At 42.1% G+C, this 26,459-nt stretch overlaps 1 protein-coding gene across 2 annotated transcripts in view; it reads left to right on the forward strand.

The window, feature by feature from the left end:
* Tgfbr3 (transforming growth factor, beta receptor III) overlaps nucleotides 1–26,459 on the forward strand; it is a 191,503-nt gene that overhangs the window by 125,627 nt on the left and 39,417 nt on the right. For both annotated transcript variants that reach the window (XM_005385063.2, XM_005385062.2), the window contains 4 exons: nucleotides 14,389–14,572; nucleotides 18,956–19,124; nucleotides 20,925–21,072; nucleotides 26,074–26,263. In XM_005385063.2, the coding sequence (XP_005385120.1) occupies nucleotides 14,389–14,572; nucleotides 18,956–19,124; nucleotides 20,925–21,072; nucleotides 26,074–26,263 (691 nt within the window). The remainder of the gene's footprint in view (nucleotides 1–14,388; nucleotides 14,573–18,955; nucleotides 19,125–20,924; nucleotides 21,073–26,073; nucleotides 26,264–26,459) is intronic.

A 26,459-nucleotide genomic window follows, 5' to 3' on the forward strand; every position in this document is an offset into this window, starting at 1 on the left:
TTTCCAATCAGTTGTTAAACAGCCCCAGATGTGAGCTTAGTGCTGCGCTAGGAAGGGACATGCACAGCCTGTATCACAGCGCATGTCCAGACGTTACCTTTTCACGATGCCAAGCAGTGTGTAACTGAGGGTTGCGGCGTCCAAAAATGCCCTAAGAATAACTCAAACATTCAGCTTTGCTTGTAGAGGAGGGAACTTAAAAAAAATTCTGTTTTCTATTGTGTTACATTTAAAAATCTGGAAATAATTTCTCCTCTAATTTCCTCCTTTCCCTTCTTTGGCAGCCCCCCCCCCCACACACCCATGTTTAGAACACCACAAGATTAGCATACCTGGTATGGTGATTTATGCATCTACTTGTTCATTCATGTAACACCCAGTGTTTGGGGGCCTGCATAATTCTGGGAACTGAGCTAGCTGTGGAAGATACAGGGAAAAAGGGGGTGAATTGCCTGCCCTCGGAGAGCTTTCCATTACACAGGAAAACTAGCTAGGAAGTTAGGGCCTAGAGTTTACAGATAAGGGCTACTGTCGGATCCTGGAAATTAGACAAAATGCAAATTCTCCTCTTGCAAATACAATTGAGAGATTGATTCTGGGGAGTGCATGTGACAGATGGGTCAGGGTGCTGAGTCCAAAGGCAGCTTCCTACTCACCCCAAAGTGTCACCCTATACACTAGAGGCCTGGATGCGCCACTTGAGGTTTTCCAGTGAGGTCTTTCCCCAGATAAATTCTCTCTTGGAGGCAGATTAAATAACTAAATGTTTTAAGATTGGTAGTTCTTCTTTTAAGCGTCTCTGGTGGAATGACTCATTGTGCCCTGTGGGCTAGCCAAGTGGTTGTGTACCATGCATTTCTATCCTGGAGGCTGCTTATCTTTTGGTTTTGTGGCTTGTCCTTAAGAGCCTTAATTATATGGGGCTTGATCCTCTCATGAGCTTGGGTCAGTCAACTACTATATTTCCTAGGAATGAGTTTCTAGACCCTTGTGGTGAGGGAGCTCTTCCTAAATGACATTTTAACAATTAGAACGTTAGAGAGAGTCCAGTTTCATCTGATACACATGGTCCAGAAAGGGTTTTTGAATGACTCCCTAGGATGTATGCTGCTTGTTGGGTTAAGGCTGGTGAATATTGCCAGTGAACGAGGGGCCCTAGGACACTTGTGAACTTCACCCTGGCATATTTTTTCCTGAGTGAGACATCCTGTCCTGGAGGGTTCACGTCAGTGTAGACTTTTCCTGGCTCTGGCTGGACATGTTGTGTCATGTCTGTGTGCAGGCATGGCCCCAGCTCTGTGAAGGTTTTGCTTTCATTCAACAAATTGAGGTTAAATAAACTCACTTTCATTGAAGAGCGAAGGTTGCTGTTTCTTTGTGTAGAGTCCCATGGTGTCCTTTAAGGCTTTATTGTCTAAGGCTGATCTGGTAATCTGATGCATCTGCCCTTTGCAAGCATTGGGCAGCTGGATCAAATGTTGGTCTGCAGTGCTGTGGCTAACATGGAGGACAGCCTCCAGAGAATAGTTTGGTAGAAAAATCGAGTGTTTTCTTAAGGGAGGTTGCAGAACGTTTTATTTTCGTGTAGTAGGAGGGGAGGAAATCTGTCTTCCATGAGGTTCTGGGAGTCTGATGTGAAAGCTCTAGGCTGAGCCTTGGTCCTCTTGCAAATTGCAGACAATGATGTCCTTGCTCAGGGTTCACCCAGGCGGCCCCCACTGCCCATTTCAGAAAACAGCTGCAAGACAACCCAGCTCTTTTCTGGGCGCAAGTTGTCGTATTTATTTGAAGTAACCTGGGTCTCGTGCCTGAAGTTCTTATCATCTGACTTTCTGGCTTGGAAGCTACTTCTAATTTCCATAGGAGACAAAGGAGTCCTTTAGTCTCTATTATTTTTATGTCCTGGGTAGAATTTGTATCCCAAGATCTGCTTTTGTCCTTGGTTCCTAGCACCGTATCTGTACATGGCCAGATGTTTTTGTTGCACATGTGAGCTTTTAGTGCCACTGTGTCAGGGAGTCATCATTGGTCTGGTTCTGCCTTGTCCTGTTTGGCCGGTGGGTGACAGTGTGACACTTGGACATGGGGTGTGCCTGAGAGCCAGGTACGTATCATGTACCACCTCTGGTGAAAGTCCTCAGTGGTCACAGCCTGTAGCATCTCTTGCCTTCCATCTTTATCATGGAAAACATAAGAGTCTCTACCTTCTATGTGATATAGGATATATGTTGATGTTCAGAGTCGCTATTTGGTGCTAACCCTGCTCCAGCCTTTGAAAATAGGGCTCTTCTGTCCTTTTGTAGCAGTTTGGACAAGAAGGCTTGGTCCTGCCCTAGTGAATAAATCATGGCCTGTCCATCTCCAGATCTGTCTGAGAGCTCTCATGACCTGTTATGAGGATGCATATGCTTATGTGTATATGTTTAACAAACATTTAATAGTTTAAATGTGCTGTGTGCTAGACATTCTTCTATTTTATTTACTCCTTATAAGAAGCCTGTGAAATACTTATTGCTATCTTCATTTTAAAATGAAGATACTGAGATAACATGTGCTTGGTCATAGAGCTAGTAAGTGGTGACTATACCCAAGTAAGTCTTTGAAATAGTGTCTGACACATAATAAGTGCTCAATAAGAGTTAGCAACAATAGTGTACTTTCTGGAATGGTAAATCATGGCTTCATTGGTGACAATCACACTGCCTGACTTGAGGGCTTAATTGTGATACCGTCTGTAACTCTGGTCTCCAGCATGGAGATACTAATAACTATCCCAACAATAGGCTTTACAGTTTGAACCCTTAGAACCAAATTGGGAAATGAAGCCAGATAAGCAAAGGTGTGTCTCAGCAAAGCGTGTTACAAATGACCTGCTTCAGTACTGTGATTTAGGTCATATCGCTACTCCACTTGGATAAGGGTTTTAGTTATTTCTTCCACCCTTTCCCCAAGGACATTTTCCCTGTGGCTCCTGGTTGGACTAACTCTGGATAAGCTCCACCAGCCTACCTTGCTTAATATCTGTCTCTGTCCTTTGTTCTGTAGGAATCATTTCAGCATCAGTGACAGTTTTGTTCAGTTCAACATTCTTGGCTTTGGCAGGAGATCAAAGTGGTCTTCTTCAGCGACTGTTAAATGTAGACTACAAAATGGGAGTGAGAGTAAGGACGTGGCCTACTAGAAAGACTCTGCCTTTGCTTCAGACCTAATTTTAAGAAGATCCAAGAGGGCTCCCACCAGTCGTTTTGGGCTAGAGACCCCATTTCTATTTCTGCCTTCTAAGAAAATAGCCTTTAGACCAGTGGTGGTGAACCTATGGCGCACATGTTGCGGTGGGCTGTTTGTATCACTGAAAGCTCTAAAATGTTTGCCATCACTGCTTTAGACCCTTTTTTGCAAAACTGTTCTTGGATCTGTTGTTGTTCTTTGGTCCAGTATGTACAACTCCATTTCTCCTGGAGCTTGTACCAGATATTTACAGGAATTGTATCAGTCAGGCTTTATTTAGAGAAAAGAACCAGTAGGGCAGATCCATATATATCTATATATGTATAGATCTTTGCTAACCTGAGAGCAGGTTCCCCCCGCAAAGGGAGATGACCTTTCCAGGTACACTCAGAGTCCAAAAGAGAGTAATGTCTGGCTGGAATCCAAATATAGTTTGAATCTGCACACAGTGCTTGCTACATAACCTGGCACTTTACCTAATTACTCAGATCTCCTGTTTCTTTGTCAAATATAAAGATTCAGAATGTATGTAACATACCCTTAGGTGCTCAGATTGAGGCCTTAGGATCATGTTCTCCCAGTGTTCTATTAGTATGCGGCTGAGGGAGACTCCTGTCTGTCCTACAGCGATTTCTAAGTTCGGTAGCTGACTGCTCCCTGATGATGGGAATTGAAAGACTTTCATGAGAAATAAGGTCTTTTCTTTTGTCAAGATCTTTTCTTCTGTCAGTACTACCGCAGAGGTGGTAACCTGTGTGCCTTGGGTAGACCCTTTACTTTCTTTGAGCCTCAGTTTCCTTGTTTGTAAAAAGGAACTGACATCAAAGAATAACTCTACAAAGAGCATCCTAAGATCCCATTTGGAGTCAAGTGTTTATAAAATTGAGTTTGTGCTTTTGAGCCTGATTTGATAGAGTGAATAGAACTTTAAAAAATAAAGTAAAATGAAAGAATTCTTCCTAGTGAGAGTTTCCCCAGAAGCACACTTGGAAGGCAAAAATAGATTGAGGAATGTGGCAAATAAGAGTAATAATGCCGATCTTTTATTTTATTTCTTTTCCTGGAAAACACTCTTTAGATGGAAAATGCACTTTGAAATTTGCGGCAAGCTCTTCTAAACATGCTAACATTGGAAGGGTAAGTTTAGGAGTCTAGGGAGATTATATTTTAAGGTTGAGGAGGATCTCTGTGTGGCCTGGGGCTGTACTTTGGAAAACTATTATAATGCAGCTCACGCTTCATTAATTTGGTAATCTGTGGGGACCGAGTTCATTTTTCGGAGGGAGTGAGATCTTTCGCTTCTCTTTGTGTGTGGACTTACACATACTGTCATTCTTGTACTGTTTCCATGGGAGATGAGCGCATTGCTTGTGTGCTGGCTCCTACTCAGGTTTGTGCAGGCGCCTATTCAGCGGGCCGTGTCTCAGGGCTTTGCTTGTGCACATGTGTGAACATGCCGAGCGGTAGGAACACCAGGCAGTCTCAGTCTCTTATTTCCCTGCATTTCAGAGAAAAAACAAAATCAGGATGACCATCATGAATGTTTTGGGAAAAATCATAGTCAAGTATGTCTTAAGCCAAAGAAAGTTCTGTTTTCGGGTGCAAAATTAAAAAAAAACAAGAATTTAAAAATGGTTGCACAGATGTATGTTTCCTGAATGCACGATTGGCAGATACTACAGTTATATGGCTCATGAATATGTAGCTTTGCAGATTATGAATACAGATTTATGGGCATGGAAATTATTTCTTCAAGACAAATCTTTTTTTTTTTTTTTAAAAAACAACATTAAGTTATAATGTACGTTAATAGAAAACATGTTTTGGATCATATTTTATATCACAGAGCTTTGGAGGAAAAAGTGTGTACAGTCTTCCCAGGGATTTGGTAGGGAGAACGTGTGATTTCTCCTCTTTCAGATACAGGGTTCAATCCTCATTTGGAAAGTAAATATTTCAGTACTGTTTCAGTGAGTTTATTTTCACTGGACTTTGTGTGCACAAAATACATCAAAACATAATCTCCTTAATACCTTTCTGTGTGGGAGCTATTATGAGTGCTAGGGCCAATCTGTAGATCCTACTTAAATAAAAACCCAGATTCTAGAGAAATGCTTATTCTCCTTTACCATATGTCCTTCCCCACTGGAATTGAGCTAGCGAGTTCTTGGCATGGCAGGTGTTTCTGAAATATCATTATGTTTTCCCTTGCTTTATTTGTTTTTCTTGTTTTGCTCTTTTTATTTTCCTAAGCAGGCAACTCTGGAAAGAGAATTTTAAAATATAGGAGTCAGAAAAAGTGAAGAGGGATAGTAAAAGTTGAGTATAGGGCAAGAAGGAAGAGGGAGAGGGCTGATTCTCATTGTGCAAGTGTCACATTTCCACCAATGCCAAAGTCATGGAAATGTGTGAAGTTGGGTGTGGGCTTTAGAATAGAAGCTGCCCCAGGGGTCTGTAATGTGAATAGCAGGCAGTCACCCAACCGATAACGCAAACTCCAAAAGGACCACAGCTGAGCTATATGGAGGTGTGTGTGTGTGTGTGTGTGTGTGTGTGTGTGTGTGTGTGTGTGTGTGTGAGTGAGAGAGAGAGAGAGAGAGAGAGAGAGAGAGAGAGAGAGAGAGAGAGAGGGATTCCTGGAACAACTTTCCTCTGAGATCTCAGCAGGCTTTTATCACCTGGACGCTGTGGCTTCTCCTCTTTCATAAGACCCACTTCTTTCTCTTTAAATGTGTGAGAAGATGACTCCATCCATGACTTGGCTTTTCTCTCTCCCTCTTTGCTTCTTTCTGCTTCAGGGGAGGAAATGCTCCTCCAATCTCATGCAAGCTTTATAAAGATTTTTTGGATTTTAAATAATGTTTGTTTCCATGGCATAGGGCACTGTTCTTCAAGTGTGCCTGGGTGGCGGGAAGAAGATCACACCCTCGTTTCCTGGATTCTGGGTTCCTGCCCCCACCATCTTGACACCTGCATTGGAACTTCTGTCTGTGATGCACAATTTATTCTATTAAATATTGAGTATCTTTTTTGTAGCCAGCACAGGTTTCTTGGGATAATCCATGCATCTTGCTGAAGTATTGGGCTTGAGGTATCTTCTTGACACTAATTTACGTTCTTAGATGCAATCAAAAAGCAGACAAATAGATGGACATTATCAGTTTATAACATGCTTTTTTCTCAGCATCATATTGGAGGAGGATCTAGAGTAGTGCTGTTTGATAACCACATACTTTATGTAATTTTATGTCTTATTCTAGTGAATTTAAAAAGGAAAGAACCCAGTGTGGCAGCATGCACCTGCAGTTCCAGCTATTTGGGAAGCTGGGGCAGGAGATTACTTGAGCCTTCAGGTCCAAGACTAGCTGGACCAATGTAAGGAGACTGATCTCAAAGCATGTAATCATATAGTCAGTCAATGAAACATTAACAAGATATTTGACTTTTTTCTTATACTGTCTTCAAACTCTGGCATTTTACATTTATAACACAGATCAATTTGGCAACATTTCAAGTGCTTAATGTAACGAGTGGCAACTGTATTGGACAACTGGGGGGAAAGGATGGCTTTCTTGAAACCCCTGGCAGACACATGATTGATCTTGGCCCTCGTCTCCATTTTCCACTGCTCCTGAATATGGCCTCAAAGTCCTCCTCAGTATAGAACTTTAGGTGGACTCTGCCAGCTAATTGGTCTTCACAGTTTATTCTATTAAATATTGAGTATCTTTTTTGTAGCCAGCACAGGTTTCTTGGGATAATCCATGCATGAAGCGGACATTGATTCTAGCCTCTGATGGAGCTTCCGTTCTAATGGCAGGAGATGGGCATCCAGCATAATAAATAAGCATATTTGAGCAGACTGGGAGGAGGTGAGGTGAAAGTGAGGACGAGACTTAATGCTCCCTGTGATCTAGCGTGGCTGGCACTGTCACCAGGATGGCTCCTCGGGGGCATTGGTTTTGGGGTGAGGGTCAAGGAGCTGGGTGGGTGAGCACAGAACTGGAGAAGGCCTTACACAGTGGCACTTTCCACGGCAGAGCGCCTCTCTTCTCCCCACGAAGAAGAGTCAACCAACTTGGGGGAGGCCCAGAGAGGGACTGACGCAGCTGCCAGGCCTCTGAGTCAGAGGAGGGGCTGAGATAAGTGCTAGGATGGAGCAGCTCAGTTCCCGGAAAACGCGTACCCGTCGGCGAGGAACCGTCCCCTTTCCTCAGGCTCCTGAGATCAACCTTGAGGCTTCCGGGGATCTGCTCCGACTTCAAGAGTTAAACTTTAAACACAGGTGTGGAAACAAAAGGGCTGGTTGCTCTTTTAGGTTTTTTTTCATCACTTTTGGACGAGGTTGTTGAATGTGATCCAGAAAAAATAATAAACTTGGCTTTCGTTGCCTACCCGTAAGTTCTTGTAATAAAACTTCCAGCACTGGCAGATAGAGTAATGTTCTGCTCTTTTGAAAAAAAGTCTGGTAGCATAACCAGAATTTAAAATACAAGTGTTGTGCGTGGTTCAAGTAGAGAGGAAGATCCGGGTGAGGCGGGGAGGCAGGTGCATCCCACCATCCCAGGATTTGTTTGACCGTGAAGTGCTTGGTGGTTGCCCCTGCCTCAGACCTTTGCTAGGAGTTGGGATCCTTGGAGCTCAGGGCTCCGTTCCTTCCCACAGGAAGACATTTGTCATGTTAGAGAATGTCAGAGGATTGGGTTTTAATTAGCAAACTGGAGGAAAGTTCAGTGGACTGTGGGGGGAGACATGAAACTATTAAATATGCTTTAATCGTTGGTTTTTGGCTAGAATTATTGGGTGAAAAATCAAATAATTAGCTTGAAAGCCTGGCCGAAAGCTGGTTTCCTGGGCAGTGAGGAAAGCAAGGAGTTTGGGTCACAGGAATGGAGAAATTATTGGCATATCCTTTCCTGTAAGGATCAACCTTGAGCTTTCATTTGACAAGCAATTATTGGGTATCTGTTTTGTGCCATGCATTGTGCCAGGCCAAGAGATTCCAAAGGAGGTCGGGTGTGGTGGCACACACCTGTAATCCCAGCACTCGGAAGGCTGAGGCAGGAGGATCATTGTGAGTTTGAGGCCAGCCTGGGCTACAAAGTGAGCTCAGGGCCAGCCTGAACTGCATAGTAAGACCCTGTCTCAAAAAGACAAAAAAAAAAGATTCCAAAGGGACAAGGTGTGTCTTTGGCCCTCAGGTGGTGTCCAGGCATGCATAGGACAGGAGAGCAGCTCCATCCTGAGGAGAACAGGGAGCCTGGGTAGCTTCATAGAGAAGGAGATGCTTGTGGGAAAATAAGGAGCAGTTCACCAGGTGAGCAAGGCAGGATAGAGGGGTCCAGGCTGGGGACAGGATGTAAAAAGACCCAGGAGTGTGTGCCAGTGCAGTGTGCACCTGTGACTGGTTCCATATGGCGTGTGCTGGGTACACGGGAAAGTGGTGTGAAATGGGGGTGGGCAGAGACCTCCTCGGGCTACATGCCACATTCAGATACTTAGCTCTCTTCAGCATCATCCCATGTTTATATTTGAGAAAGATTGCCCCGCTGACAGTGTGGAAGGGAAGGCGAGAGCAGGGTTGGTTACTGTAACCGTTTGGTTGAGACAGAAGGGCCAGAAATGGTGTAGCAGTGTGGCAAGGACCCAGGAATAAGGTGGAGGATGGGAGATGGAATAAATAGTGCTGAGAAGTTTCTGCTATTTTATCCTCATAGAAAAATCTGTATTCTTAACCTTTTATTTTTTAAACAATTCCATACTCATTGTGACATAATAAGAAAAATATATTTAGTCTCTCTTCCCATTTCCCAGCACACAGCTCTTAGATGATAAATGTATTTTTTCCTATGTTAAGATGGCTGGTAGCTGGGAGCTCTTGGGTGCCCTTAGAATGGTGGCCAGGTGAACCAACTTTGTGATTTAGAGATTGAAATTTTCAGAACATCACCCACTTCTGGGGAGGGAAATGGAGCAAGACATCAACTTAATTGCCAGTGGCCAGTGTTTTAACTTCATCCTGCTCACTGAAAGAAATCTTCATAAAAACCCTGGAAATGTGGGGCTGAACCCATAACCTGTAGGATCTCTAGGGAGAATAGGATCAGAGTTCAATGGAGTCACATCACAGCAGTTCGTATCCAGTGTGTTGGTGAATGCATGGTGAAGTCTTCTTGCTGTGAGGGTTCAACAGATGCCCGCTGGGACCAGGAGTCAGAAGTCTTGTGTTAGACATGGACTGTTGAGAGTCGGAGAAGTATAGAGAAAAGCAAGTTTTGTGTTCTCCTGTATACTGATGAAATTATTTCCCCTCTATTTCTTACGTATTTTGCTAAATTATACTCAATACTTTTTCCACAAACTTTAACCCAAGCCAGACTTGAATAAGGGTGCCACACTGTGGAGATGAAAGCTAAGTCTGGGGCTTTGACTGGAAAGTCCGGGGATGACATGGACATGACAGGTCTGTTTCAGCGGACTCCTGGCAGATTCTAGCATGACGCCATTATAAAAATGTCCTTCTCTGGGGTCGCTTCATGGTCACTTCTAGGTAACATTCTCTGTAAAAGGGTGGAGATCCCTGTGAGGTGCAGACTTCAGCCTTGTTCTCAGTTTCTCAGGAATTTAGATGGATGTATAGAAGACAGCATGTGAGGTTTAGTTATTTATAGATAACAAAATGAAGATTTTACATGGTCTGTACAGCCTTGAAATACAAAGACTTTGTATTTATGTTGAAAGAATTATTGGGATAAGGAAAGGATCAAAGAGCCTTGCCATGATAAAACAAATACCCCTTTTTGCTGTATTATATATTTTACTCATTTTTTTTTTTGTTCCTCTGTCTCCCTCATTAGACCCTGAACTCCACAAGGGCAGGGAATTTCGTCTGTCACATTCTCTACCTTGTCCCCACACCCAAAACAGTGCCTGGTACTCAGTAAATACTTGTTCGTTATATGTTTAAAGCGTAAATTAATAAATGTAAGGTAATACCTGCATTCAGCTGATATAAAAGCTAGTGTGGTCTTGGGCCTTACATAGCGTCTCTCTATACATATGTATTTAAAAAGCAGATTTACTGTAAGGAATCAGCTCAAGCAGTTAGAGAGATTGGCAAGCCCCAAATCTGCAGAGCCAGTGATCCAGTTCCATTTGAAGGCCAGCACGCTGCTGTGGAACCAGGAGGAGCTGATATCCCGGTGTGAGGTCCCTCAGGCAGAAGAGTTCTGTCCTGGGGAGGGCCAGCTTTTCATTTCATTCACTCTTTTAACTAACTGGATGAGCCCACCCATAGAGGAAGCAATCCTCTTTAATCAGTCTGCTGATGTGAATGTTCATCTCATCTAAAAGCATCTTCAAATAACGACAATGCCAAGGATAATGTTTGATCAAATGCAGTATCTGAGCAACCCATGGGCCAGTCAAATTGGTGCCTAAAATTAACCATCAGTGTATTTGTCAGACTGCATCTGGGAACCCTGAATCTTGTCTGAACACCATAATTTGGAGACTATGCTGCAGATCACACAACCAGGGTATCTAGGGAGGAGGAGGGAAAGTTGAGGATACTGCTCTAAAGGTCAAACACGTGATAAAGGCCCTGTGACACCTTCATATATCCTCAGGATTGTCTCCTGGGAGAAAGAGAAAGGAATTCTTTGGTTTGGTAGGCATGATTCAGACTAGTGAGTAAAAAGTGAATCTTATGACTAGAAAGAAGTCTGTCGGGATCTCGTGAAGTCTTCGTTCTGTAAGAGTTCAACAGATGCCTGCTGAGACCAGGAATCAGAAGTCTCACGTCCTGGTCCTGTTCTGGTGCTCTCCAGCCTTGAGCAGGCCATTAGCCTCTCTGAGATTTCTTCCTTTCTGCTGTGGAAATTATACTAGTCTGCCTCACAGGTCCTGAGGATCAAGTGGAAATGACATCTGAATAATACCTTCTAAAACTCTGTGGAGCAGGGGAGGCCTTTGCCAAGCCAGGAGAGCTGGCGGTCAGGAGCAGAGTGCTGACTAACCCCTTAGCAAAGTGGGAAATTTCCACTGACCTGCAGTCAGGGACACCTCACTGCCGTTGGCAGGTTCGTGTTCTTCTTATTGGAATATGCCTGAGGAGTGGCGGGAATTCTGTTTTCAAATTCCTCAGCTCTGAGTATATGAACCTCAGTGGTGCTGGCCAGGAGAAGACCCTTGGCGGGGGTAATGTTTCATGAAAGGATGAGCTAGCCAGAGTTGAGCGGGCATCATTCCTTGTTGAACAATCAGCCTTATCATGGTATCACTTTTTAATTCAGGCGATATTCTGAAGTTGTTTCTGATTTATTGTCTTGTCTATTCTGTTCACCCTCTTGCCTCGGGAGTGTACCAGCATTATATATTCCTTCTTTTACTCTGAACAAAAATGTGCTCTGTGTATAATGTACTTAAAACCCAAATTTACAGTTTATGGCTGTATCATGAATGAGGACGTGCGCACCAGGGACTCTTGCCAGTGAAGCCAGAACTGTCCTGGCAGGGGCACAAAGACCTCTGCACTGTTGTGGATTTCTTTCCCTCTTCAGTGACAGACTTAATAAAAATGCCTTTTTAGTGCAAATGTTTTTCAGTGAAAAGATGATTTTACAAGCAGGCTAAGGTTAGAAGACCAGACGAACATCGTCTGAGGCTCAGTGCTGGTGAGCAGCTGCACCTCAGAGAAGTTACACATAGGTGGGCACAGTTAGTCTTACGTGGGAAGAGGGCTTTCGGGTGCAGGTGACATCAAAGCTAAGCATTCCACCCTGCTTTGCTTATAACTGGCATCTGGGCACTTAGAAATTGTCATTGCCACATCTGACAGCACTTTGCAGTCCGTAATATGTAATAGGTTTGGAGTAAATGACAACGATTGTTAAATACTCTATACTCAGATTATGGAGAGCTAGTTCTGAGCTTCCCAAGCCAGTACAATCCAGAAAGGCTTTCTTCTCCTTTTTAAAGTCCTAACCAGCCTGATTGCTATTTGGGGATTCAGTCTTGGAATCCAGCAGATGTTTGAGTAATAATACTTGATCAGTTCAAGGATCATTCTCCACTGCTGCCTCCCTCGTATGGGCTGACAAAACGTAGAGCAGGATTTCTTACTCTCTGCGTTGTTGACATTTTGAGTAATTGTCTGTGTGTGTGTGTGTATGTGTGTGTGTGTGTGTGTGTGTGTGGCTGTCCTGTGCACACAGGATGTAGGATGTTTACCTACATCTCTCAATTCTAATCTATGGATGCTAATAGCACCTCATTCCTTTTATGATCATCTTAAAAATATTTCTAGAGAGACATCACCAAATGTCTCCTGGAGGACAAGATTACCTTTGATTTACCTATTTATGCTGAAGATTGAAATTTTTTAAATTTTTGCATGAAATTCATGTACATTTCCTGGAAAAATTCAAGGGAGAAGAATGTGAAGAGAACATATTTCATTATGTTCCATTGTTAAAGGCGTTCCAAAAATGGATCATTAGGGATTTAAGGGTTAAGAACCACAGTTGTAGAGGCAGCTCAGATGCCCCACACTGGGCCTGGGCTACAACAGTGCCTTTCACATTATGGATCAGTTCATATTCATTGAAGGAAGTATTCTCAAATGGGGCTGAACATTGGAATCAGCTGGAAGCTTTAAAAAGTCCTGATGCCTGAGCCTCATCCCAAGATTCTAACTGGCCTGAGATGTGCCCTGGGCATCAGAGTATTTAGAAACTCTTCAGGTGATTTCACATTTCAACTGTTAGTATATCATGGGATCAAATCATTGAAGTAGTCATTAGCCAGCATTTTAAGAAAAGTAAGTGTATATATAATCGAATTAAGTACTATATTAATTCTTAGCATAATACCTGGATAAGTACTATTTTGTACTCATGTTAAGGTTGGAAATGCTGCTGTAAGTAATAGATGCATTAGTAAAATCTCTGCCTTCAACATGCTGTTTTGGTCTGGCAATTTATAACCCCATCAGGAATGACTTGCTTTTGTTATGAATAGTTAATGTGAAATTTAATGAGAGACAGTTATAGTTGTATAACTGTTAACCTTTTTTGCCCACATTTTGTGTTTCCAACTTGACATGGTTAAGGTCAGTTGTTTTATAAATACAAGCTCATGGCATGCATATTTTCACCAGCAGCTAAGTTTGATTACAGTACAGTAACGAGATGATTGTTTTCCTTTGTATGTGCTATTTGTACACCGTGTGAAGTTGTCAGCACTGCTATAAATACATATAACAGTAGTATGGTACTTGTGTACCTCATCCTCCAGGTTTTATTAGGGTCAGTTCAACAGTCTCTTCATTAGCTATGAAAATTTGGGAGTCTTACAAAATAAACTGTTATACACATTCATCTCACTGCTATCACACAGAGGAATGTAGTAGAAGACTGGCAACCTTTAGCCGTTCTTTTTATCTCAGTGCTCAGAAGAACTTGAAAGGACTCTTGCTGGGTCTCTATTGTGGTGACTCTGTCAGCAGATGCTGCAGCTGCAGAAGATCACTCGCCCTGATTCTAAAGCCCATTCCGTGAGAACACCCACCAGTGCTTCCCGGTTGACCTGCGATACATGACAGTCAACCTTTGGTACCCAGGAAGGACTGGTCCCAGGACCATTCCTCAATACCAAAACCCACAGGTGCTCAAGGCCTTTATATAAACCTACACATATCTTCCTGTATACTTTAAATTATCTCTTGACTACTTATAATACCCAATTCAGTGTATATGCTATGAGAATAGTTACACTATATTGTTCAGGAAATAATGACAAGAAAAAATCTATACATCTTTAGTGTAGGTATAACTTTTTCCTCAAATGCTTTCAGTCTATAGTTAATTAAACTTATAGATGCAGAATAGCAAAGATAGTTCAGATTACTCACAATGCAAAATTCAGTCTCCCATCACAAAGTTCTTTCAAAGTTTGAAGGGACTTTTGCCATTGTTTGGGAGAACTAAGCTTGGTATTGTTTCTTGAACCAGATGCTGAAAGCCTGGTTTGCCTATGTAACAGCAGGAAGAGACACATTGGTTATTGATGAATACTTGTGAGTGATCTGCTAAGTGCTTTCTCTGTGATTCAGCTTGAGATGTCTTGAGCCATGTTAACAATGCGTTCTGTTTCCTCTAGGTGTCTCAGGGTTCTGTGGTCCGGTTTTCATCAGGAAACTTCTCCTTGACAGCAAAAACAGAAGAAAGGAACTTCCCCCATGGAAATGAACATCTGTTAAATTGGGCCCAAAAGGAGTATGGAGCAGTCACTTCATTTACCGAACTCAAGATAGCAAGAAACATTTATATTAAAGTGGGGGAAGGTAAATTTTAAGTGGCTTCAGTTAATAACTGGTTTATGACAGGTAGTTTTCTGTAACCAGGTGATTAGGGCAAAGAAACACAGGATTCCAGAATATTGTAGTGGGCAGGGACATGAGGGAGCCTTTGGGCTTTTGCTGTTTCTCTCACTTCCCCTTCTTTATTTTTCCTTCTGGGGAGATTGACCTGCTAATGACCAAGTAAGAAATGGGGATTAGTGCACTTGATAGAGAGTGGGAGCTGTTGTACAGGGTAGGATTTAGAGCCTGTGCACAGACATCAGAAGAAGTAAGTGGAGGGTGAGAAGTGGAGAATGTGGGAAAGATGATGATGATGATGATGATGATGGTGATGATGATGTTGATGTTGATGTTGATGATGGTGGTGATGACGATGATGGTGGAGGTGGTGGAATTAAGGGGTCAGCAACTGGGTCAGCAGATTGGGCTTTCTTTTTACCTATCATTCTATACATATTTGAAGCCAGTATCAGTATATGGTTGAGGAATCATTTAAATATGGGCAATAACAAAGGAAAGTGTTTAAATATAGTTCAATACTAATGCCTCTTACAAGTTATTGGCGAAATGAAGTATATGGCCTTGATAAGACGTTACCCATTTCCATTTCCTTGCCTTGCAGACAGGCTTAAATAGCCAGTGACCCAATTTAGGATGACTATTATTTTTCATAAAACATTTTTTATCATTATTTTTAGTTGAGTATATTTGGAACCTCATGTTGTTAAGCAGTAACTCTTGTGAATGAGTCCTTGTTATACTCAGGTGACTGTGAACATGTGTTTCAGGTCTTTAGCATCCAGTGCTTTCTTTCTATCGCAGTTGTCACCTCCTCCACAGATAGCATGGCAGGGAAAGGAGGGTCATTGAATGCTTGATCCCAGCTCTTTTTTGAATCAAGGTTGTTTTAAAGTACATGTGAAACAGACACAGATAGACAGTGACATCAAGAGTGTGTGCTGCTTATTGAGGCCACATCAGGGCTTTCCCATGCATCCCACTTAACCCCACAGTAATCCCAGGAGGAGACCTGATTTCCACCATTTTACAGAGGTCTTAGTGGAGCGTTAAGTAAATTTGTTCAAATCTGTATTACTAGCAAGTGGAAAAGCCAGATCTCAAACGCAAGTTTCCTGACTCTTGAATCTAATGCTTGTTGCTGGATGGTGGTGTGTTGAATCTTAGCCAGAGAAGCATAACCTGAAAATGAAAGTGCGTTGCCGGATGGAAAGACTTGTTTCAGTGTGATGAGAGGAAGAGTTTTATATGAGAGATGGGTTCAAAGGATTTTAAATTTGTTACTGGGCTATTATGGTAGTCAGGTTGCAAATAACAGAGGTCAAGCCCCATTGAGACAAAATGAAAACTCTGTTTTAATAAAAGTTCTAATCCTTGGCCAATGCTCTGCATATCTGAAGTGGAATTCTAGTAGCATGAAAGAATGTTGATTACCCTTTGGAATTTGTCAGAATAAGAAAATTTGTTATCGTAGCATTGAGAATATTGGGCTCCGTTTCTTTGATAGTACATGGGTTTCTATGCATAGTGGTCACCTGCCTTGTAAGCAGGGGGCTGAATAACTTAGGTGGGTAATCTGCACATTGGTAGGGAAGTGAATTTAAGTGAATTTAAGACCTGGTGTCCAGCCCAGCAAAAACTGGTTAACCTTTTGGTAATTCTTTTGGACCCCTGAAATTTGTCTTCAGCCACCAGCCAGATCTAAGCCATGAAAAAGTGTGGTTGGAGAATTAGAGGTTCCTTGGTTCGGTCGGTGGATCACAGGCAATGTCATTGACTGTTACCTTCAGTCAGGTTCCGCTGAGATAACCTCACGAGCTAGTTTCACAGAAGCTGATGTGTCTCTATCCTCCTTTTACCCCTACTCCCCATCCCAGCCATGATCCGCCCTCTGCTCAAACCTCAGTTTCCAAATTGTAGTTCCTGCTGCAGTAACAATAGCAGCAGCAGCAGCAGCAGCAGAATTTCCTGGGAACTTGTTAGAAATGCCTTTTTAGAAACTCTTGGGGGAGGGGTTAACAGGTGGTGTTCTCAAAGAGCCCCCCCAGGTGATTGTGGTGCTTACTCACATTTGAGAATTGTTCTGACCTGTCTGGGTAGAGTGGAAGAATGTTAGTTCTTACCCCAACTGGTCTCCGTAACTGTCAACCTCAGCAACATGATTTACTTCCTGAGCTGCAGTTTCCACAGCAGAAAAGTGAGGCATTCGCATTACTTCCCAGACTAATCCCTGCTCTGAGTATATCATGCTGGGTCTCAGAGTCATTTGTTGGTCTTTCTTCAAATACCAAAAAACAAAAAATACTCTTCCTCCCCACCCCCAGACTTGTTACACTTCTCCCTGGGGATTCCCCATTGTGGTTTTCTTTCTACTTGGCACTTGATGAAAGTTTTGATGCAAAGCATGTGGAAAGTCATTTGTGGGGGGAAAAAAACCCTACACACACAACAAAAAGTGATCAACTTATTGAACTTAGTGACAATGGCATCTAAGACTGGAACCCTTAATAACAGCAACTTTTGAACAATTAAACCTTTTCTAGTGGCTTAGCAACATAGGTGAACTTTTTGTCACTTACCTCAAATCTCAATCATTTGTGAATTCAAGAAACCTGTATCTGCTTCCTGTTATGTGCCAATGACAAGCTAGGCATGCTTGTGAACTGGAAATGCAGGCCATAGTCCCAGGAGGGTCCTAGTCTCTTGAATTCTCTGGCCCATACACACACTTGATTCGCAATTAAATTTCAACCCTGCTGTCTCAGTATCATTTTCCATCCTGTGATCTGGGGGAGGCATCACAAGGCTGCAGCTGTAGGGTGTGCATACCTCATCTGCACATCTGGCAAAACTCTCAGCAGATGTGAAGGAAGGCTGCTCTAGCAGCTCCAGTTGGTGAGCCTGTTCTCTCTGAGGAGGTTTTTGGAAAAGAAAGCCGAGTGCAGAGCCAATGCTCACTTGCAGTGAGCCTGCTGTGGTCTGCTCGGTTCCCGGAATGGTGCTGGGGATGCTGCAGTGGTTGGAGCTATGGTGCTGCTGTGTGTGCTGCAGACTTTAGTGTGAGGGAGGTTACAAGGGTGGGGGTGGGGCACAGTATCAACCCAATCTTGGAACATCCTGGGTTGATTCTTTACCATCAGGTGAGACTTTCAGTGGATGTGGACCTTGGCGCCCATTCTTAAAATGAAATAGGCAGAAATTTGTTTCATAAAAGTGCCAGGTCTCTAATTACCTTTTCTGAAAAGCTTGCAACACCTAGAGCTTCCTTGACACTGGTCCCAGCTGTCATGCTGCCAGCAGTTTCTTCAGGTTTAAATATTTAAACCACTGGATGGAAATCCCATCAACTTCAGCGCTGTGTAAGTGGCATGTGCCGCTGGGGAGTGTCTTCAGACTCTTGGTACTTTCATTGCTTTGCCCACTGGAGGTGGTGAGCAGCCCTCAGCACAATGATGTTTGTAAAACCACCTTGAAAAATGTAGAGCCATGGAAGCATCAGTTGTATGGGTCAAGACTGTGAGAAGGAGTGGAAGTCTGCCTTCCCTGTTTATCCCAAACATTTACCTTTAATCTTGAGAGTATAAAGTGCTGTGAGGAATTAATTTAAGGGAATGATTAAAGTTATGTTACATGTGTGGACTAGGGAATTAATTAGGTAACTGGTTCTGGTATGACTTTAAATTGCAAATACTTGGGAAGAAGCATGTTTGGGGATAGGATAGAGAATGGACTCAATGTGAGTATGCCAACCATGAAATACCTATTGGGATTTTAGGTGGGAGATGGCTTGGTAGACAGCTGGCAAGTCTGAAACTCAGAAAATGAGTTCTGGTCTAGGTTCAAGTGGGAAAGAGCCATGAGGAACAACTGAGGTCATCTTGGGAACGTAGGCAACAGGGAACTGAGAAAGGAGCTGAAGTTCTTAGCCTTGATTTATACTGGGCTAAACTATGGAACTTTAAAATAAGGCTGCCTGTGCCCCACCTTCATGCTCTGAATCAGGTTATCTGGACTGAGGGCCTACAAATAGACTCTGACATGTACCGAAGGTTGTGGGCCACTCCAGTGAAAGAAACCCAAACACAGGTTAGAGTAAACGGATGGGGTAAGAATTACCATGAAGAACAAGAACAAAGAAAGGATGTAGACGAAAGAAGCCGTTAGAATTGGTCAGCAGGAAGTCCCTGGTAACCTTTTGGGAAGCATTTCAGAGGTCACAGTCTGTCCTTTGGGCCTGTGAGTCCTTGGGTCAAACACATGGTCAGGTTCGCCATCACCTCTTCCCTCTGAGCCTAGTTCTATGCAGCTCCGTGTTTGACAGATTGCCCTGTGCTTCCTTACTTTCAGATCAAGTGTTTCCTCCCACGTGCAATATAGGGAAGAATTTTCTGTCTCTCAATTACCTCGCTGAATACCTTCAGCCCAAAGCAGCAGAAGGGTGTGTGATGTCCAGCCAGCCCCGGGATAAGGAAGTACACATCATCGAGTTAATCACCCCCAGCTCTAATCCTTACAGGTGAGCAAGGATGTGTGTGTTTCTTTTAAACTGAGAAGAGGTGAAAGTAAAAATCTTTCCCGATTCATAGAGAGGGAGGGATGCAGGCCCCCTTCCCCACAGGAGGAAAGGACTCCTGTGGCTCACAGGAACTGTGAAGAGGAAGTAAGGCAAAGTGCAGTAGTTTATTTTTTGCATCTGTCTCTAGATTCCATGTAGTCCAGAGGAGTTCCTGAAGCTGTTTTAAATTTCTGGGTACCAGTTACAGGAAACAGTTACTCTCGCTCCATCCTGATCCCTTCTGACATTTATCCATCTTGAGAAAGTTATGAAATGTGCCTTATTAACATAATTTTCATTTTAGTAACGTTCTGTTCTGAATAAAATTCTGTTCATAGTCCTCAGAGCGCTTACACACGCAGAACTGTTTGCTTTAAAGCTCTGTGTTCATGAGATAGAGAGAGAGACTATGTGTGTGTGTGGGGGGTACGTGTGTTGGGGAAAAGCTCTTCATGATAGCATACCAAGAAACCATTACATACAACTAGCCTCTCTCTTATTTTCTTTTTTTTTCTGAGTCATATTCCTACCCTTGGATTAACAATTTGGCCCTCCCTTTGGAGAATAATTAGAAAATTTTTCAAAGAAAGAAAAAGGAAAAAGAAAAAATTTTTTCTCCCACTTTAGCCTCTATTTCATGCGGACTAGTGATTTAGGAATTTAAATTTATATTGTGGAGGAATTTTAAGGTTGAATTTATAATTGTTTTGATTTCAAAAGTGAAAAAAAAAAACTATACATCAGTTTTGGTAAGATTCCATTCAGTCCCACATGAGGAATTAGTGGAAAATTAAGAAGGAATGGGAATAGAAACAATCTGGCCAGTGTGCTTTGATATTAAGCCTAAGGCCTCTTTGGGGATACCACTCACTTTGTGCTTCGTAAGTGTGTAGAATCAAGATAGACATAAAGACTCTTCCCTTAAATTCAGAAAGACAAAGATGTTATTGTTTAATAAAAAATTCTCTTTTATATTTGATTCTTAGAAATTGGGTCATACTCATCAATTTTCTAGCAACCCCTTGGTTGACCATCTGCTTTCTTTGTTAATAGCAATATGTCCAGAAGTTTGAGAAAGTAACTGCTGATATGATTCTTTACAATTGCTTGGCTGAGGATATATAGCTCAGCAGCACAAGCGCCTGCCTGGCAAGCGCAAGGTCCTGAGTTCGATTCCCGATACAAAAAAAAAATCCTGTATACAATTGTTAATGGCTTAAGCAAACCTTATGTTGGTCAGATTCTTCAGCCTGAGTACCACTAGCCTTTTGCCTCTTACTTTATCCTGAAGTTTCCTTATTACTTACCAGCCTGCCTCGCTCCTCCCGGTCCCCAGCTGCCCTCCTCACCAAACTGCCACTCGCTTGTTGTTCTGAAGGACTCTGAGCACACAGCAAGTTGGAGTTGCACAGTGAAGGTGTAGGTTGGAAAAGCAACAATTGTGCTTCAAAAGTGAACTACTCTGGCTTGTTCAAGTCCATTTCAAACAGTGGCTGCATGAAATAACCACCTTTTCCCTTCCCAAAGAAGAGAAAAACTTGAGTGGCTAATTGTCAGCAGGCATGTATTTCTATTGTTATGTAAAACCATTTTGTTGTGTGTGCAGTAACAATCTGTTTTGCACATGTCATTTGCCTGGGATGGACTCCAGCTTTTTAATCAACTGGCCAGACACTAGAAACATGAAGACTTGGAAGAAGGGAGATAGCTGCAACGTTCTGGCATTTAGGTCCTCACTTTGCCTTTGTTTTCCATCCTCAGTGCCTTCCAGGTGGATATAATAATCGACATAAGACCTTCTCCAGAGGATCCTGCGGTGGTCAAAAATCTTATCCTGATCTTGAAGTGTAAAAAGTCTGTCAACTGGGTGATCAAATCTTTTGATGTTAAAGGAAACTTGAAAGTTATTGTAAGTTGATTGAATTTTTTTTTGTCTCGATGAGTGGCAGTAAACTGTGCTTAGGTGTGTTATTTGGTAAAGGGTCTAGCTCTTTGGACTCTCTGAACTCTCTCAGGTTTTACTTTTATAAAAGTGCTTCTCCTGGTTTCTCTTGACAAGGTTGGTCAGTGTGTTGGTTAAAATATGGTCTCTAGGGCTAAGGCAGACCTGGCTGTGAGTCTTAACTCCTTCATTTATAAATTGTGACCTTGGACAAGTCCTTTAGCCTTTCTGAACCCTAGTTGCCTCATTTGTGAAATTCCTGAAAGGCCCTTTCTAGACACAGTAAGTGTAGGATAATTACTGCTCAGCCTTTTATTGTTGAATGTCCTGTAAGGGCCTTGTGTCCTGAATATCAGATTTTATTTGGGGTTATGTACTTGGGGAAGATATGGAAAATTAGACTGACCCCTGCTAACATCATAGACTTTTCTTTTTCAGTTGAATACATAGTATCAGCATGCGTTTTGGCTTGCTTCAAACTCTTAGGGCTGGGACACTGATAGAAGAATCAAGGAGCTTTGAGTATGCTCCAGCCTGTTCCTTAAACATCTTATTTCATGCAAGTCATGCACTGAGGAGGCTCCGCTGGTTAGCATGATAGGAAATAGCAGCTAGCTTCCGGAAAAGTTGGGATGTTGAAGTCTGGTGAAATAAATCTTATCTCAGATATGTTTAGGAAATGGCTATTTGGCATACTATTGGAGTGAATACTATGGAACGTTAGAGAAAAGTCTCTCTCATTTTTAAAAACTCCTTTAGCATCTCTTTTGTGGGCCCAAAATTTTATGCACTGTTTTTTTGAAAACGCTTGACCAACTTGTATTTCATCTGCATTCAATCAGTTGGAGTGGATTTTATGCTTTAAATATGTTAGGAGAGGGCTGTCTTTGGTTTGGGTATTATTCACTCGTGCATGGCACCTTCCATGTGATACAGTATGAGTGAAGCCAACAGTTTCCTAGGCAACATCATGTAAAGGCGCTTGCGGGAGGCAGCAGGCAAAGCCAAGAGCATACACATCTTAATTTTAAAGTAATCTTTTCTGGTTCCTGTGGGTTTTTACATTTTTTTCTTAAATTTTGAGAGGGTCCCAGTAATTCATTATGTGTAACGGTGATACATTAATTTGGTGTCAAGCACAAAGCCCAGCCGTGATTTTTCTGAAGTCACAGATACTTTTATTGCCTTCCCTGGCATGGCATGAGGAGTGTTGGTGACCTGGGGTGTCTCCTGATTTTTTGCTGCCTGGCACACCAAGCAAATGTTTTTAATTTCAAAATAACAAAAACAGGAAAGGGAATCATGCTTTGAAAGGCAAAAAAACATACGGTACATTTTAATTCCCAGCCAGAGTTCTTGTATAAATATTCTTTCAGTCCTGACCCTTCAGTGGCTCTTTTCTCCCTGAGCATGTGTGCCTGGTCCATGGCAGCCTGGAGCTCACTGGGAATGTCCCATCTCTCATATGAATCAGAAAGGCTAGAGATGAGATCGCTCATCCCAAGAAAGATCTGTTTATGTTCTTCTTCTTGGCTGTACTCCTGTTCCAGGCCAATTTTGGACAATGCATGACAACATTACTAAACAATTAGGTAATGTTTCATGATGTTCTTTTTTTTTTTTTCTCCCAATCAGTTTCATGCTTGGTGATTTCCTAACTCCCTATCTCAGATGTGAATTGTGACTAGGCTGTAGGGAAAAGAAAGGTACCTGGTAATAAAAAGGTTTAAGTTACTGCTTAGAAAGGGAAGAATGTTTTATAGAGACTTATTTCTAATATTTTAAGTACAGACAGCATGCTGGAGTGGAAAGAACCCTGGCTCTGGGTCACACAGTGCTAGATTCAAGGCTTCTCTGATTGTCATTACCCCCCAGCAGATACTGGGCAGTCTAACTGAACACTCCCTGTGAAATGGGTATGAAATAGGTATGATGTTTCACCTGTTTACTGACCTGTGAAATGGGGATGATGCTAGTACCCACTTGCAATAGTTTAACTGAGTTAGTTTATTTGTTCGTTCATTCATTCATTCAACAAGTATTGCTTAAGGCCTACAGGATATTTTGTATAAAGTACTAGACACAGTGCCTGCACATCTTGAGTTCTCTGTGAGTCTCTGGTTCTCCTTCTCTAACACAGGAATAGCAACATCTCTCTCCTTATTTTAGAGGAGGATTAAATATGATAATATATGTAAAGTACCTCACATGGTGCCTAGCATTAAAAAAGGGGGCTCATCTTTCTTCCATAGGAGCTCTCTTTAAGAGTATATTTATAGAAACAATTAGAGTATTTCTCTAAACGAGGTGAAACAAAGAAAAATGTCTACTCAAGTAACCATAGGGGCTTGATGGGGTAACTTTAAATAAGAGCACATTAGGGGCTGGGGATTTAGCTCAGCGGCAAAAAGCGCCTGCCTTGCATGCGCAAGGCCGTGAGTTCGGTTCCCGGTACCGGAGAAAAACCAAAATAAATAAATAAATAAATAAGAGCACATTAAACATGGATGCCTTGTGCCTGTGTGGGGAGAATGCACCCTTCAGATGGCAAAATGTTCCAAGAGATCAAAGGGTGGTGCTGGGCAAGAACGGGAACCCTGGATGGTCCACGCTGTCATGTCCAGCTCTGGTTCTTTCCTTAAGTTCCCTATGGCAAATGCTTGATCATTTCTACAGCGAGGAAAAAAACCAGAACCAAAAAGAAGAGATCAAGTAAACTTGATCGTCTTACACTGATTTATATGGCCTTAGGAGTTACAAATTGGTGGTGGACACCTTATTCTTAGAAAAGTCATTTTTAAATCAGCAAGTGTAGGCACTGCCCGCTTTAGTCCACCTTCCCCTCACAGGCCTGCCCCAAGTCAGTTCTGATGCACATATGGGGGACAAACGTTGAGACACTTAGACTTTTTAACTTAGCTCATCTTTTCTGCTAAAGATGTGGCAGGGGAAGATGGTGGTGGTATTTGGAGACCTGTTTGAATTCCTCTTTACCTCCACTATGGTTGGAAAAAGCCTGAGAACTCCAGGAAATAAAGAGAGAAGAATTTGCTCAGTGCTGAGAACCAGCTTGCCTACCATTATGCGAAGGCTTACTGCTTATAAGTGTGTGGATAGATATCTAGTCTTTTAAAAAGTTCCTATCCTTAAGTGCAGCTCTATAGATGGAATGTGGAAAGGTATAGACAAATTATACCATATTGGTGTAAAAGGGCAGATGATAGTTATGATGAAAATATTCTGACAATACAGTATTTTCTCAGCTGGCCAACAACATGCAAGACCAGGGCAGATGAGGCCAGGCAGCACTGTTTAGGCCAAGGTTGTGATTCCAGCCAATCAAAACGATCTGCTGCTTTGAAAGGCTGGAAGCAACTGCTGGTGACCAAATGAGTCAAACGTTCTAGCAGCAGATTGGATCCTGCTTTACCGTATTTTAGTTTTCTTTCTTTTCTTTTTTCTCTGTTTTCTTCCCCCTTCCTCCCTCTTCCTCCTCCTCTTCCTTTCGTTTTATTCCTCTAAGGAGTTCCTCTGAATCAGAGCTGAACTATTCTGAATCTGTGAGGCTGAGTTTACAGATGGCTATGGAACTTGGTTAAAACTCCATCTGGTTCCTTTGTGTGCAGTGGTTGTGACTGGTCAGTCTGGCAGTCTTCCCTCAGATAAGCACTTTGGGTAATAGAAGAACAGACCGGGTGAGATCCTTAAAGCCTTGAATTGAAGTGTATGTCCTCAGCCAATCTCCCACAACCGAAGAGGCCAAGAGAATTTAGAGCCTGTGAATCTTTTATGGTTTTACAGTGGGAAAGGATTAATATTTAGTCATGTTAGGAGCAAACAGAATGGGAAACAAATGAGGAATTTAGGGAAAATGCTGCATATATGCAGGAGAAAATCATTGGGCATGGAAATTAAAGTGGCTTTTATTCAGCATGAAAATGGTATAATCTGCACACTGGAAGGGCTTCCCAGCCCTGTTGGAGCAGTTGTTGAAAATGTGTCTTCCCACTGGGGACCCTCTGAAGCATTCAGCTCCCTTTCCCTGTGACAGGGTTACCGCCACAGAAGTCAGTAATGACTCCTCTTCCTTTCTAGGTCCTGGTTACTAAGACTCCATTTATACCTCTCATTTTATTTTTGTAACTGATTCCACAGTGAAACAGGTTATGATCTCCTTATTTTACTGAATAAAATATTGGTACCTAAAGGGCTTTTCACTTTAATTAACATTTTAGAACATAAAATGTAGGCGTATTCAGTGAATAGAATTGGGAAATAAACACAATTAAAAGATGGGTAAGATGATCATAAATTATAGATGAAATATAAACATTTGTTGTTTAACCACGTGGAATTTTTTTTTTTTTTTTTTGGTTTTTCTCCGGTACCGGGAACCGAACTCACGACCTTGCGCTTGCCAGGCAGGCGCTTTGCCGCTGAGCTAAATCCCCAGCCCCCACCATGTGGAATTTAATAACGTCTTCCACAGTGAAGTCACTAGGTTGTGCCACCTTTCATTTAAATACGGGCACAAAAGTAGAAACATCGACCTATTTTGGGGGGGTCATATAACATGTGCACCTGTATACTTTATACATAACTTTAAATAAAAATAAAAAAGTCTGATATACATATTTGGTATTGTATGTTAATAATGTAACCACTGAACTAGTTCTGTAGGGGTAGACTAGGTATATTTAGCATGTGTAGCTTACGCAGCTGTCACTGGATTATTTTCATCAATACAAGCAATCCAGATGCTGTGGTCACACAGCATGAGTAGGTATCTCTTCATCTGCTGTCAAAGGTTTTTCACAGAAGCGTTCTTAGCCCAAGGAAAATAGGGATCAAAAGAATAAATAATCCTCACATACAATCTGGAATTTATTAATTATTGTTATTTAAAGTATTTTTGTTTTTGGAGTCATGAGTGAAATTTTGCTGGTTTTTGTTTGTTTGTTTATTTAGGCTCCCAACAGCATTGGCTTTGGGAAAGAGAGTGAAAGATCCATGACGATGACCACATCGATAAGAAATGACATTCCTTCCACTCAAGAGAACCTGGTGAAGTGGGCTTTAGACAACGGCTACAGTCCAGTGACATCATACACAGTGGCTCCTGTGGCTAACAGATTTCATGTTAGAGTTGAAAACAATGGTAAGTATGACTTTTCAGGAGGTTTCAATGAAAAATACTCTCCAGATGAAGTTTTCCTGTGAGGAACTCTCACTTCAGCTTGAATGGTGGTGTTTTTCTGTTACACATTTTAATATTTTCTTTGATGCTTTCTACCACAACACATATAATTATCTAGAATTGTGACAGATTATTTTAGCAAGATTATAATACAGAT

This window comes from Chinchilla lanigera, unplaced genomic scaffold (genome assembly GCF_000276665.1).
Source record: "Chinchilla lanigera isolate Chin_1 unplaced genomic scaffold, ChiLan1.0 scaffold00022, whole genome shotgun sequence".
NCBI classification, from domain to species: domain Eukaryota; kingdom Metazoa; phylum Chordata; class Mammalia; order Rodentia; family Chinchillidae; genus Chinchilla; species Chinchilla lanigera.